At 41.1% G+C, this 15,261-nt stretch overlaps 1 protein-coding gene across 2 annotated transcripts in view; it reads left to right on the forward strand.

The window, feature by feature from the left end:
- The window catches only part of GLI3 (GLI family zinc finger 3), a 202,867-nt gene that overhangs the window by 98,783 nt on the left and 88,823 nt on the right, over positions 1-15,261 (forward strand). For both annotated transcript variants that reach the window (XM_057371346.1, XM_057371347.1), the window contains exon 4: positions 14,060-14,165. In XM_057371346.1, the coding sequence (XP_057227329.1) occupies positions 14,060-14,165 (106 nt within the window). The remainder of the gene's footprint in view (positions 1-14,059; positions 14,166-15,261) is intronic.

Genomic DNA, 15,261 nt, shown 5'->3' on the forward strand with positions numbered 1-15,261 from the left:
AAAAACCAAAACACTGAGAAGAAAAATAAGACATGATAAAATCACTAGGGCTGGCTATGCTGACTCTGCTGAAATTAATGATAAAATAGTTCTGACTTTGTGGGATTTAATTTTACTCTGAGAATGAAAATAACTGAAGAGTATGTTTTGAGTCACTGCAGAGTTATAGTTCCAGTTGCTAAGGTGTCCTTACCTTCATGTCCATACTTGGTAAGACTCAATTCCCCCTAATAAAAATGTTATCTGTTCCTCTTCTCTTTATATGATAGTTGGAATAACTTCAGCACTTTTACAGCTTGTGAACCCTCACCGAACTGCCAGGTGCAGTGTGCCCCTATTTACAAACTTTATGAAGGATATTTAGGTTTTTGATTATTTTTTTTGCCTGAAAATGGATTTTAGAGCATGTGGATAGTTGATAATTTATCTTTGGTGGTTGTGCAAAAGTTCTGGGTTTATCAGGGTCTGTGCTTTATGACTGATGCAGAGATGCCATCCCTGTAGCTTGCTGTGATCATTCCGATGATGACAGTGATGATTAACATGGTGAAACTGCCCTTGCTTGTAACAAGCTGCCTTGTGTCCTTCCCCTCAAATGTGCAAATTACAGCATTTTGATTAAAATTCTTAGACTAGCACAAAGCAGTTCTAAGGTGTGTTTCCCTCTTGAAGGTGCATTCCCAGCTCAGTAATGAGGGTCCCCAGGAACATGTAGGTGTGAGGAGGGGACAGCAGGGGAAAGGAGACTCTTAGGACTGGCTGTCCTCCATTGTCTGTCCTCTCTCTGTCCAGCTGTCTTTTTTTCTCCCTTCACTTTCTGAATTTGTTTCTGGGGTATAAGAGTCTGTTGTGTGCTCCCGAGGCATTTGAATTGTCATGGGTATTTTGTCCAGAAAGACACAGCTTAGTGCTTTAATTTGGAGATTTGTTAGCTATGCAGCTTTCTCACTTTTTTTTGTACAGCTCTCTGATGTGTGCCAGTTTAACAATTCAGTTAAAAAATGATGGAGGTGCAATAACCTTTTCATTGCTAAGGGTAAAACTTGCTGCCATTTGTGTAGCCAAATACACCAAAGCAGTGCTCCTTTTCCAGTTTAACAGGTTTAGCTGATGTTACTGGTTTGCCACTGACTTTATTATAGTTTCATAACTCATGCGGGCTGGCAGCGAGTGTTTTGGCTTTTCTTTCTCTGACTCTGCAGCGGTAGGTGATAGTCATCAGGGCTCTCAGCCCTGCAGATAATCGCTTTGGGTTATCATTTACTTGCAAACAGTCATGTGAAGTATTTGTGAAAAGGCTTTTGAAGTGGCGTTGCAGGCGGATGCTGCCCGGAGCTGCAGAGCAGGCGGTGTTTACACAGGGGCAGAGGATTTCTCTGCCCAGTGTGGTTCTCCTCAAGTGCTCGCATTCTGTGGCTACGCTGTTTGCCTTTCTAATGAAGTGGACTGTTTGTTTGAAATATGTGGTAGAAGGTATTTAAACAGAGACTAAAGTAAACTTTAGGGCTGTTCACATAAGCCGTATATATCTGGTGTGTGAAATGAAGGAAAACAATTTGGCTGCAGCTTACCTCTAAGAAGGGCAGTTAGGAACTGTTTAAACAATGATCTGGGCTGCAGTGGATATTGCTGCAGCCTCCTGCAGGACTTCAGTGGTGACTGCTCTCATGTAGGCATTTCTCAGGATGCTGCCTCGATGGAGAGCTCAAAATTACTGTCATTATTTAAAAGGAGGATTTATTTATTAGCTGAGAAAACTTGGATACATTCATATTTGATTAAAACCATCCCAATTAGACAATGGACTGTTGAGAGCCAACATATGCTATTGCCTTTATAACGTCATTAGTAACCCAGAGTCCCCACTTTGAAATAAGATCATGCCCGAGTGTGCAGACATCTGTTTCTGCCTAGCCAGATGGAGGTCAGAAACATAACTTAAACTGCTAATCCTCATTGTGGAGAGGGGAACAGGAATCTGAGGAAGGTAGGAACAAATGAACTCGGATCCCACTCCTGGCAAGGCATGAGGTATTGATGGCAGTACAATGCCTGGAACATGCTCTGCAGAGCTGTGGTAGTAAGTTTCTGCCTAACCGCAAGCAGAAGTTCAGAGAGCAAAGGAGGCCTGGGTGAAGTGAAACTCTCAGTGGGTAAGGCATTTCAGTTCATCTCACAGAGCCTCATTGCTGCTCCTGGCTCCATCACTGCTGTTCTTAATGGGAGCGTTACTCAGCTGTAGCACAACATTTCTCAACAATGACTGGCAAAATGGAGACCTTGATGGTGGGGAGTGCTTTTCACCCCCTGTCATACCACAGTTAAAACTGGGCATGTGGGGACTTCAGGAGCAGAGATTTCCAGCCCTGGCCAATAGAGACCATATGTTTCCATCCATCATTTATATTTCTTGGCAGGGAAGAAAGCACCGAGTTGGTTGGGACTACAATGCCACATCCTCTGGCATTGTTTCTCTGCTCATTCTCCTTGGGAGCAAGGGACTTGGACTCCTTGGGTTCAACATGGAGATTAAAACAAACAAAAAGTCCTTATACTCCTGAAGTGCAATAAAGATGCTAGAATTTCAATAGGATCCAAACAAGTGACAATAGTAGCATTAGGAGCTGGCAAATCCTTTGATGTCATTGACCAGAAAAGGACTGTTGTGGTCTCTGTCATGAACATTTAAACTTTTGACCTCCAACCTTTGTGTCAAATGGCTTTTCCATATGGAGGGATACTTATACCTCTCTCACTGCCACTGCATTTAGTAAAGCATCAAACACTTCACTGGCGGGAAATCGGTGCTTAATGCATTGGAAAAGGTCCAAGATTGCTGGAGGGTGGGACTGAAGAAAACTGTCTTCCCTTCTTCTGCTGAGGTGTAAATGAAGTCCCTTGCTTTCTTATAGCCTGATTGCATCTGAACTCTGCGCAGAAACATAGAAGGGAGGATTGCGTCTCTGTGGACAGGAGACAGGCATCTTAAGTTACTTTTACCACCACCTTTTTTATGTAGTTACAAAAGAGGCTGAGGATGTCTTCATCATTATGCCACAGAGTTGAAATCCTGCAGCTCTGGCAGTGCCCTTGTGGATGTGCTGGCTAATTGTCAGGGAGAAGGGTTTGCAGCCATTTCAGCCTCGGGGAACATGCCAGGAGTACGCAGACAATGAGCGACCATACTGTCCTGCCTGGGACAGTATTTCCAAACAATGACCTAAAGCAGATGCCCAGGGTTTAATGTCAAAACTTGACAGGTGAATCTCCTCTCCTTTTTCCCCTCTATCAATTTTCCAAAATTTTCAGTTGAGGAATTCCTTGGTGCTATGATTTCAGTACTTTGATCCTTAGTATGCTTGTTTTCTGTGACTTTCCCCTTGGGGCCATTTAAACCTCCTGTGTCCACAGTCTCCTGTGTCACTTGGCTGTGTGGCAGGGAATGGTGTGCCTCATGCTCATCTGACCAACTTTGCTTTCTTCTGTCTCCTTTGTCTCCTTGTAGCACCCCTGCCTTCTCATCTAGGACGTAGAGAGGAATGAAAAACAACCTCCCCTTTAGTGCCTCCTTACCTATTCAGGTGGGCAGAAGAATAGAATCTTGTCTCATATTTGTGGGTTTGTTTTCCACCTAATTCTACATTTTCTCCTGTCTTGTCTCTCAGTCATAAAGCTGAAGAATGTGGCTATGCACAGGTAGGTTGTGTAACTCTTTCCCTGGTCTGCCTGGACTGGAGGCTGGAGAAATCTATAGTTATACTCATCTATGGTAGTGCGAGAAAGCTCAGTCAGAGACTGGGGCCCTGTTGCAGTAGTCACTGTAGACAGGTGATGTAAAGATAGAAACTACCCTGAAAACTTTGCTTTTGTGCTGCTGCTATATTTTTGCCAATAGTAGTGGGCTGCTTTGCCCATTACTGCATTTATGTGCTTCTGCACATTCTGTTTGGATCTCTGTTCTTCCATTTTTCCTTTTCTCTCATTAGTGGGAGTGTTTTTCCTCACTGGTGAGGCTGGACCTACCCATGAGTCATGTCAGTGAGGCTGGTGTCAGTAGGACACAGTGCAGGCATAAGACCTCAGGACATGCTGCAGCTGGCTCTGCAGCCAGGTGCCCTCTGCAGCTGTGTGGCCCTGCTCTTCACCTCTGATGTGGACACTGCTGACTTGGGACTGTCCTCATGGGGCATAAGGACCATGAATATTAATTAAGCTGAGGTTGTCTATTTTTGATTTGTGTTTTTAAATAAGCATGCTCAGACATATGTGCCTTTCTTCCTGTTTTTCAGCAGCAGTGCCAGTGTTAAGGGGTTGATGTAAAGGGCTGGCCACTTTTGGTAAGCACCACTCAGTTCCCAAAGCAAGAGAAGTGTAGGTCAGATCCTGCCACTACATCTGCAGAGAACAAGAGAGAGGATGAAAGTGTTGATAAGACTTTATGGGAAACTTCCATACTTTCCCATTGAGAGAATGCCCTTTGGTGAGGAAGAGGAATTGTGAAATCCTGAATCCTAACAAAAATCCTAAAAATAAAAAAAAAGTATAGTTATATCTAAAGCTGACACTCTCATCCTGTGTTTGGGTAATGGAAAACAGAGAAGTTGTCTGTAAAGAAAAGTGAACTTAATAAAACATCATGAACAAAAGCCAAGAGATATTTGCAAAGAACAAAAAGTTTCAGGAAATGGAGCCACTCTTTTTAAGAAATTAAAGAAATAATAGGGAGTTAATAAAATACTGTCATTCTAGTTGTTTATTGGGACTTATCACTGAAGAGCTTCAGAGTTTCTCAGAAATATTATATCCGTGTTAACAGTGACCAGGCTGAAGGAAGTGACATAATTTAACTATCGCTCTTTCTCTTAAAAATATTTTCCTCACATTTTGGCTTGTAAAAAGTAACTAAGATTGATTGGAATATTGACAATGTGACATTCTCAAAAATAGACTGAGTGAGCACTTAGAATAAATGTCAATAGGACAAATAAAGGAAACTCACTGTGCTTTCCATCCTCAGTAATGATCTGAAACACAAAGTAACAGCATAAAAATGAAATACAGAGGAAAATTTCTCTAAGAAGCTGAGGAAAGACAAGACAACATGGAGGAAGAACACACCTTAAAGTCAAGTATTTAAAAATGTCAAAAAGTAATAACCAAGAGCCAGTTTGTGTTGTCTTTATTTCACTTGAGCAGTGCCCATTTCACCAGCAGTCCCCTAGAAATGGTAGACAAGGTCACTGCCACATAATGAAGGCACTGTCTCATAGTGGAAAAAGGAAAGATAATGGTGTTTGAGACTGTGTGTAAGAAAAGCATGCCCTGTGGAAGGAGAAATTTGCAGAAATAGGTTATTTGTATTGTAAATTTCCAGGACTGCCTCCTCCTAAACAGTGTCAGCCTACATGAAAACCTGATGCCCAAGAGTGCAGGGGTCATAACCCAAACTGGAAGAAACACAGAAAGCAGAAAGAAGTGATTAATTTAGAATATAGACAGAGAGATTAAGGGTTGCAATAAATATATATTAGCAAGTGGCCCAACAGCACATGTAATAACTAGCTGCGCATCTGCAAGAGCTTGAAGAATGTAAACACCTCAGAAGGAGAGTAATTGCTAAGGATGATACAAAGAGAAGCTAAATAATTATGAATATTTGGATGAAATTTTTAAAAATCAGGTTGAACAGCAGGGAAAAAGAAGTCTCTCAGAGTGTTCATCTGATTGTACATCCTTTAAAACTGAGCAATTTTAATATCTAAATATAGACATAATTGATCTAATTATACATTTTTCTCTCTAATTCCTATCATGCCATAAAATACTCATCAAAGCTGCTAAGTATAACCTATTTCCAAGTCTTTCACACTGTGGTCCAGACCTTCAGCTGCTGGAAATTTGTTTAGCTACAGTGATTTTCACTCTGCTATACTGATACCCAACTGTTTGAGGTTTGGCCTTTCAAGTAGCTTTTAAACTTGATTCTGGTACCCAGGAGAGCACACAAATCTCCAGACCATCGTTTAAACAAATAATATTTGCAGACTGACTCACTGCTGCTTACAAACTTCTAAAAATGTCACCAAAGCTTGTTGTATTACCCAACTTGTCTTTATTTGTTCCCACATAAAATCTGCAGAAATATATGGATATTTCTAGTTTCCCCCTGCCCTGAATTTCGAGCTTTCTGTTGTCTCTCATTAGCCACATTTTCCTTTGCATCTTACAGATATTTGTCATTGCTAAGTTAATGTGTGCAGCTGATAGCAAGGCATTCAGATGCATTCCTTGAGCTCTGTTGAGCCGTAGGGAATAACCAAGCTGACATGCGTCAGCACGTCTTTCCTACTGTTTAGGAAGTCCATGTTAAACTTCTGCTTAGAAGTTCTTTAGAGTTGAGAGCCTTGCTGTGATATTTCTTCTTTTGTTCTTTTCAGTGTGGATCAGGATTTATTTTGTTTGTAATCTTTCCATTTCCTCAGTTTCCACTTTGTAGCTCACCTTTAACCACTGGAATTTGCAGTGTGCTACAGAAATGGATATGAACAGGGATGTGTGTATATTGTGGTTGTGGATCCAGTTACTTGCTGCTTGCAGAGGAGGAAATGCTTGAGGATGTGATCCTTCATACACATCTGTAATCAAAGGTGGGAAGAATTCCAGAGCAGCTGGGTGAAACCACTTGTCTGGGATTCTTGAGAGTTAAACATGGATGCTCATTTTGTTTTTCATAATTTTCAAGGGTGGATTTTTAGGTAGCGAAGGCTGCACTGATGGAGGGTGGCAGGAGAAGTTAGGGGAAGGAAAAGCAAAACAGCAACTGTGTTGCAAGGCAGAAGCTGAATTATTTTTTTCACTGCAGGTCATTTGGAGGTAGAAGAGGGAGGGATCTCTTTTGTCAGCTTCCTGGCAGAGGACAATTTGTCATTTTCTTGCAGAAACCACATTATTAAGTTTTTTAAGAAATGTTGCATGTGATCCAGAGGTTATGAAAAAAATGACTGTGCTGTACTGAGAGCCAGCTGTGTTAGATTAGACAATTATATCTCCAAGAAATGGGATGGTGAGGCTAAGATACCTCATTGTCATCCTCTTTTCCTGAGATCTTGGGCCAATGTACAGATGCTGGGTATATGCAGTTGTGCTTCTCTTCATGAAGGTTTTATAAAGTTGCTTATAGGATGAAGCAGTCAGTGTTTCTTTGGGTGGAAGGCAGGATATTCCAGATGCATTTCCATCAATCTGCTGTTTGTTCTTGGGCAAACTGGGCTCAATGGAGTGACTTGGCTTTCCTCCTTTAAAAACTTACGTCCTAAGAGGGTTGTGGGACAGCAGTGCAAGTTCAGGGCTGCTTGATCAGGGCAGCACAAGGAGTCCTCGCTCACCAATGCAAACAGTCATTTGCAAATCACTGGGCAGTGATGAATCACAAATAATGTTCGTAAAGAACTGGAGACTTTTCTGTTCAGGGTATTTTGTACAAGCAATACATTTGTTACCCTGCGATTCTCATTTCTTACTACTTTTTTATTTGTTGATGGGCAAAATGGCGGTGAACACTGGAGTATGTTGAATGGACTTGAGAAAGTTTAATTAGTATTCCAGAAGGCAGTCCTGCTCCTTAGACAGATGAGTTGCATTGACTAGAAGGAATAATAAAGTGTTCAAACTGAAATCAGTCCAGCACTTATTTAGCCAATACCTGCAGCAAGTCTGGCATATTAAAACACCACTCAGTGCCAGCTGATGAAATCAGTTCCAGAAACTTTTATTCCAGCACAGCGATAACTGCTCCTCCCTCAAGTGTTTGGCATGATGGTTGTTGTGGAACTGCTAACAATAAAACATGTTCCCACAAGGTGTTTAGGTTTACAAATTGAAAGTATTAAAATGGATGGCAGGAATCTAAGATGCTCCAAAGTCTTAGTTTTTCTTTTTGCAAAGGTAGAAATTATTTTTCAGCCATAACAAGAGCTGTAGCTGTGTTCTAGTTTGTGAGACTTGGCCTGGAACTCCTGTGGTTTATTTTTAAGATCAGTCTATAGGCTCTGTGAGCACCAGCAGAGGGTAGGGAAAGAAACTCTGATCATCATTAATAACATAAGGCACATGGAAGGGAAGTGATCCAATGGAAAATTGTCTATTCTCCGAATGTGTTACATTACTGTATGTTATCACAATTAACATTTAGTGCTACTGGAATGGAGAGGTCTTGCCCCTTAAAAGTTCTTCTTCCTCAATTTCCTTCTGTCTGTTTCTGGGCTTTATACACTTACTTGACTTTTTTCCAGCTTTGCCATGGCTTTTCCTTTTTCCTATTTAGAGTCCCCTTCTCTGTGAAGTCAGATGGTGAGTCAGATGGTGAGTTGGCTGCATCCATGTCAATGCAGCTGTTGTCACACTGGAGGTGCCTGTGTACATGCGCACACAGACTCATGGAAAAGCATCCTGAGATAACTGGCTGTAGCACAGCAGCGGATCAGCCTGCAAACAAGCAGTGCTTCAGATGGCAACTAGGCACACTTGAAGCAGCAACCCCAGTCCCCCCATAGGGAGACTCTTCAAAGKGCACAAAGTTAAGTTCATGCATTAACGTGTAGCTGTGGCTCTCATTTTTTCTTCCTGATTAAAGCCTCTCTATAAGCAGACACAGAAAACATAAATCACCCCTTATTGAAAGAGACCTAAAAAAAACCCTCAGAGACAATGTGTGCTCTTATCGAGCCCTAGTGCAAGCTGTAATTAAACAGAAATCCAAAATAAGATTTTTGCTTGGGAACTAAGAATGTAATTCTTGCCATAAAACCTGGCAATACCATTGAGTTCAGGTCATTTGAAGCAAATGTGCATGAAGAAACAGTGGTGCCCTTAGGGACTCTGCAAAGCTGAATATTACAAAATTTTCATCTGGTGATCAGCTTGTGAACCAAAGGATGTGTAGAAATTTGCTGGCAAACTCTTCAAAACTGTTCTGCATATTGAAAAGACATTAACAGAGAGACTATATTTTGCATCATACTGTATCTGTTACATCTGGTGTGAAAGCTTGGTACTGTTGAGTTTAGCATCAAGACTGCAATGGATTTAAGCGGGAAAGAGATTTCATCTCAAATGTGGTTATATCTGAGACAGAAGTTTGCACCTGGCTCAGCTCTGGCATGTAGTTTGGTGAGCTGATTGTCCCAAGGACAAACATACTCAAGCATAACAAGGGTTTCCTGTTGGGCTTGAGACCTCTGTTTTCTTGGCCCCAACCTCATGACACAAGGTGCAGACATTGGGGCCACACTGGGTGAGTTCAATACAGGCATCCTCTACTGTAGCAAATGTTTTCTTGATGTCTGAAAAATGTGGCCTGTCATTTCAGCAGCTGTCTCCTTGAAGCATTTGGCCGGAATCACAGGGTGCTTGAGCAAGTCAGCTAGCTGAGGGCAGAGTGTTTTACTAGCATCACCACCAGAGCCAAACTTTTCAAATGCTGTGATCCCCTAAGTAAAAACAGCTTATTTGAGATTGTACAGAAAAGTTATCATGAACTTCAGTGAGCTTCGTGGCAGCCTAACCCTCTGCTGTCGTCTCAAGGTGTTGCACAGCACCTTTGAGCCAGCTGGAATCATCCCCCTTTCCAACAAGTATTGATGTGAATTGTGTCTCATCAGACTTCCATTCAGATTTGCTGTTCAGTATCAAGGATCATACATACCTGTCCTTTCTCCCAGTTTCTTTCCCTTGGGGCTGCAGCAGAGATGCAGGTTGTCAGCTTTCAGAGAACAAGAGTAGGTCTCTTCTTTTTTTCTGTATGGGAATGATTGTAATTGGAGAGAGATGATCCTATTCACTTTTTTAAGAAGGTAGGAATGATTCTTCAAGGAGAAATAAAAAGGCAGGTTTCACACAACAGTAAGTCAGCATAAATTGACATATTTTCCAGAAAATCTCACAGTGATAAAATTGATCAGTTTGTAGTATTTCAGACAGTTGTGTCTCCCACTTTGTTTTAAGGAGACCCCGCCAGCTGGGCAGGACACAGGAGAGCATCTGAAGGAAGCTTGCAGTTGTAGGCAGCAGTGAATTCAGAAGATGGCAACAGCTACCAAACTCAGCAATCCATGAGCAATGTGTTCAAATGTATTTCCAGTGCTTTGGCTTGTCCTTACAAGTTCTTGAAAATAGTGAAATTTATGCATAGGATTAAGTAATTTTTCAATCTTCAACCTTAGTTGAAGGTGAGGCCTGCAAACACACAGCCAGTGTCTGTCCATGTACACTTAAATCCGGGAGCCTCTGCAAGGATGACATTGGCCCAGGAATTCACTGTTGCATTTGGATGTCTGTAAGAAAGCTGCCTGGCATACTCTGTATAAGTCTGCATCTCACCCAAATTTGTAAGAAGGTAATAAGTAGTTTCCTTAGCAAATTAGGAAGTTAGATTTTGTTGATTCGTTCTGGTGAGAGGAGTTTCTCTTTGCTGAAGGTAGGAGTTTTGTTCCTCACTGTTTAAATGAATGAATGAAAACAGTCAGAGCAGGTATCCTATCTTTTACACCGAGTTTTCTCTGCGTTTTCTAGGTAGGTAAAGCATCTCGCACAAACAACCATGAGTCAAATTGGTTCAGATTCAATTCTAGCCTGAGAATTCTCATGCATTTTTTACTCATCTACAGTATAAATGGGGCATAACGTACCATTATAATTCTGATGGTACCTTTAATAAAATAGTTACTGAGTGAGATATGAAAAAGCAATGTGAAACTGGCTACAGCCTCAGTTACTGCTGTGTAAACTTCTTATTATCTATTTCCATACAAATGCACAGCAACCAATCACATTTGATGCAGTTTTGAGTGAATTCCAAGTGAAGCTGTGGATGATGGGCTCTTTGGCAGCTCTCTGATCTCAGAATTTTTCCATATAAATATTCAGTGCTTTTTAATGTGGAGTGGTCTTGGACCCCCAAGCATGTAGAATTTACCAGCTACTTTGTGCTGAGGACTGACCCAAACATGGCAGGATTTGAATTTCATCTGTAAAATTGACTCCATTGTTTCTATAGCTCTGTACATTATTCTCCCTGTCTCCCATTTAGCATGTTAGCCTGCTGACAGTAGAGTACACAGCACTTAGCAGCTGGTTTGTGGAACCATCAGTCAGGAAATCGTATGATAAATAGGAGGTAGCCAGGTTTAGTGGCACTTTATTCTGCTTCAGCAGTTTTAGCCTGACTTTGGAAAAGTCATCATGTGGTTTTTCTTAAGGGTTGCAACAAGAGATGGCTACAGTGTAGTAACTTATTACACATACACTTGACTTATGATGTTCACCAGCTGTATTGCTCATGTGTAAATAATAAACTGTGAGATGGATAATTATATTGGGGTTTGATATGCAGCTCTGCTCCGGTCGGCGCAGGGTTGATGGAGACAGCTCCCCGTGCTGTGATGGAGTACGGCTGTTTCCCAGATGGAAACTACAAACAAGATGCAACCAAGATATACAAAGGAGCTAAATGTGAGAGGACACAAAAAGATGTTATTGGAGATTTATAGCCCATGCTAAATAAAACTTGATGATCTGCGCTGCATAAGCCCCACAGAGAAGAATAACTTTTTTTGAGTTGTTTAGTACTACGTTTCCATTTCACAGACAGGGGAAAGTAAAATATACATTGAGGAGGGTCAAATGGTGTTTCACTATATAGTGACTAGGACTGCTTTTAATGGGTAGGCACTCAGGCTGGGTGAGGGTGGGACATCCTCATGGGTAAGGAGGCTTGGCATCCTGAATGGGATTTCATGTTTTGGGCAGATGAACCGCATCCTGTCTGACATGAATATGGGTAGCAAAACCTCTGTTGTCTTACCTGTGCTCTCCAGGCTCACTCTCTGAAAGAGACACATAGGACAGAGAAGAATTTGCCTGTGCATCTATGAGGGTGTGAGTGACTTCCTTTTTTGATGAAAAAAATGGTGGCAAATTTTGTATTGTAAAATGTCAGACATCTGCTTTGAAACATGCTCCCTTTTCCTTACATTGCTGTAGTGAAGCAGGGAAGAGGGCAGGCAGGGAGATGTACTGAAACACACTTCTCATGCCCCCTTACCCCTTCACCTTGGTGTCTGCTGAGGAATGTGTTTCAGGAGGTGGCAGCAAGCATCCTCCACTCAGACAATGACAGTGTGTTCCTACACCTGTGACCCACTTTTTGTCTCCATTGAATCCCACAAGTGCTTGGCATTGGGAGTGAAGCTTATTACAGATTGTATGCCAAGGTCCAGTTGGTGCAGCAGAACCAGAATTTAAAATACGGTGTGTTTGAGCTCCCAACTTGCATCATAAGGCACAATTATTTTTTGTTTATTGTGCCTAAGTGGCTGAAATGTGCTGTGGCTAATCACATGCTGATGTCCTTTCACAAAATCAAGCCATGTAACTGGACAGTCTGTGTCTGATGCTTCCAGACTTTCTTGAAATACTGGGAATATTTCCTCAGAAATTACATTATTTCCCCTTCATCCCCTGTGTTTACTCCCTCTGGGCAATGAGGTTTGTTTCTCTCGTTCTTCTCCCACTTCAAAATACAATAATAAACAACCCAACTTTTTTAAAACGTGAAAGGAAAAATCTTTTTTTTTTTTTTTTAACCATCTCTAGCTGGGACCAGGGAACTGCTTTTATAAATAATATAATCTAAGAGGAAGTTTGCATTTTACTGAATAGGAAAGGCAGGAAATATAAAGAAAAGATACCTTCAAGAGTCAGTGGACAAAACTGGAATAAAAGTAGTTTAAAAGTAGTTTTACTAGTTAGTTTTACTGACTAATTTTACAATCATGATAGTGCATGATTGAAGTTTCCTTTTTTTTTCTAGAAGCATTTTAGTAAATCCATGACGTGACCTAATGCTTGTACTTCTCAGCTTTTGGTGATGGATAAGCACATGATATCACCCAAAGTGGCAATTGAGTAATAATTGTGCAGGATCAGTTTGTTTCATGCTGTTGGAGGTACTTAACATCTCATTTGAATTTTGAGCATTTGGGAGGCAGTGGTGAGCAGCATGTAACATTTGGAGGCACACAGATTGCACCAGTGTGCTGGTGAGGAGAGCTGTGGTCTTTGTGAACTGTGCCCTCTGAAGCTGGGAGGCAATCCGGCTTCAGAAGCGGTGGGGAGGGCGGGCTGGTGCCTGACCCCTCAAGGCAGAGCCCATGGGGGTGTCAGGGGCACATTCCCCTTTTTGTCAGCCTGTCTCCGAGGCACTCTGGAAACAGCGGAGAACAGGAGTTCTAACAGATGCAAAAGCCCCCCTCCTCTGAAAGCCATAGAGAAGATGGAGCAAGCAAGGGAGCTTACTGCAGACGTGAGTCCCTGGGTCTCCAGTCACAGGGACAAAGAAAGAACCCTTCATTTTTAGGAGCTGGATATGAAACGTGTCCTTCTGTCCCCACTCATATTCCTCCAGGTTCAGCCATTGGTGTGGTGCAATTAAACATCTTCAATATGGCCTTTCCCAGTTGCATTCAATTTTGAAACAGTTTGAAACAGTTTGAACATCATTGTCTGATTTACTCCAGTTTTACTTGCATTTCTGAGCATGTCACTTCAGTTAGACTTTCTGTTGTAGGATTGTGTGTTCTCTGAGGAAATACTTTTTTGCTGCATTGTATTCTCTGCTTAGGCTTTTTGTCCTGGATGATTTTTTTTCTTGTTTGAATACAAAATAAATAAATCAGGAATGCATGTTAAAGCCTTGATGGTCCTTTTGATCTGATGCTTCACATATGGGCACATAATTATTTATTAAAGACTTTTTTATGTCCCTTTCCATTTAAGCTTGGAAAAGAGAATATTAAAATTAGTAAATACATATTCATGCAAACACTGTGGCCAAATTCTTCTCTCAGACAGACCTGACTGATGGCAGCAGGGAAGGAGATTGTGACCCCTAAGACGTAGCACTGTAAGCACGTGCTTTTCAGTATCTGTTCTGTTTTTATGAATGTTGTTTTGAAAAAGTCATTGGAGATACTCAGATCTGGGAACCTCGCTTGTTTTTCAGATCCGCCTCACCTCTTTCCAGCATTCCACCCTCCTGTACCAATTGATGCGAGACATCATGAGGGACGCTACCATTATGAACCATCTCACATTCCTCCTCTGCATGTGTGAGTATTCAGTGTTCCCCCTTACTTCCTGAAAGAACGGATGAGTCCATGGACCTTTGCAATGCTTGAAACCACGCGCCTGGAGCATTCTTCCAATCTTGTCAGAGTGCAATATTTTCTTTTGGAAAGCTTTGAGGTTATCTGTTCATAAAGCAAAACCCATGCTGGTGATTGAGGAATTCTTATTATAGCAGGTGGCTGGCAAGGGTTACCTATGTGTTTTGCTGACGTTTATTCTATATTATGTCATTCTATAAAGAGTAAATTAAAAAGTTCTGAGCCCTGTGAAATACAGCCAGATAAATTGTATTTATTCTGTATTAAGCTTGGTATTCTTCATAGCTAAAATTTACTTTTATGACAAAGGTTTGTTTACAAAACAACGAAAAGGTTGAGTTTTTTCCCTAGAGACTGCTATGAAGCATAATGAAATTTTTGGTAAATTTTCTTAGACCCTGTTGTGCGCACATACAGGCAATTGGTTGATTGATGGGAATGTCACCCAAACAAAATGGCAAATGTGATAGAGCGCATGGTTTACACAAAGATAAAATAAATTAATACCAGTGATAACATGCATTAGAAAAGAGTGGTAGTGGTGAAATCCTGTAGAAATAATTTTTATCTTACTCCATATGGGGAGACAGGTATCAGCATTGCAGAACTGCATGCCATTTAAAATGGAGCTGAAACGCAGGGATTGGTACTTTGCTAAAAGGCTTGATGTATATATTTAATCATATCTACTAATCACCTCTCACACTAGAGAAAATACAAGAAGAAAAGCACAAGTAATACTTTGAAAAATAATGCTAGTTGTTTAGATGGCAGATTGCTTTTCTATGGCTATTAGTTACAGCTGTGTAATTACATATATGCAGAAGAAAAATGAAGTTGTTTTAAAACAAGTCCTCCTCTGTGAGCAGAATTAATTGATATTAACAATCCTAACTACATGCCCAAGTACACATACAATATTTTACTAACAGGTTTTTTTGGGTCAGTCTTCTATTACTGAATTGTAATTTCAGAGCAAATTTGCCTGGGGCAGGTAATAAATCTGTGTTGCAGTCTTCTTGGGCATTAGAGAAAAAGT

The sequence above is a fragment of the Malurus melanocephalus genome, unplaced genomic scaffold, assembly GCF_030028575.1.
Source record: "Malurus melanocephalus ecotype Western Australia unplaced genomic scaffold, MMel_1.1 scaffold_145, whole genome shotgun sequence".
Classification (NCBI taxonomy): Eukaryota; Metazoa; Chordata; class Aves; order Passeriformes; family Maluridae; genus Malurus; species Malurus melanocephalus.